A 506-nucleotide genomic window follows, 5' to 3' on the forward strand; every position below is an offset into this window, starting at 1 on the left:
TAATTATTGTTTATGTTTTATTTTAATTATATCAAGTATTTAAAATATTTTTTGTTTTGATAAATAATAATATATACTATATCTAAATTTATTTCAAGAATATATATTAAGAATAAGACTAGACACGCGTGATGATATTTAGGTATGTCAGAGAATAAATTTTTACTTTTTATTATGATACGGAAATGAGTATCATGTTCGAAATGTGTCCGACACGCAGACACGACGACCGAGCGAAGTATTCGTGCTTCATAGCACCTCACCTTGTAATTCGGTTAAAATAAGCATATTCTATTAATCAATCTCTCTCTCTCTGTCTCTCTCTCTTCTCTCTCTCTCTAACGTAAGCGTCCCTTTCTTATTTTCATCTCAGTCTTTCTTTATTCTTCTTCTTCTTTTTCTTCGGGGTTTCAGCGCAAACCAAGAAACGAGATAAGCCGTTGAACTATCTGAATGGATCTGTGTGCCTTTCAAGTCAAAAACCTCTTCCACGCGAGCTCCTTTTG

General features: G+C 33.0%; 1 protein-coding gene across 1 annotated transcript in view; it reads left to right on the plus strand.

Moving 5' to 3' along the window:
* LOC107630467 (UPF0301 protein CCA_00630) overlaps positions 296-506 on the plus strand; it is a gene marked incomplete in the record, with an annotated part of 4,704 nt that continues 4,493 nt past the window's right edge. Inside the window, 1 exon segment of the mRNA XM_016333603.2 lies at positions 296-506. Coding sequence (XP_016189089.1) covers positions 454-506 — 53 coding nt within the window.

This window comes from Arachis ipaensis, chromosome B03 (assembly GCF_000816755.2).
Source record: "Arachis ipaensis cultivar K30076 chromosome B03, Araip1.1, whole genome shotgun sequence".
Lineage (NCBI taxonomy): Eukaryota > Viridiplantae > Streptophyta > Magnoliopsida > Fabales > Fabaceae > Arachis > Arachis ipaensis.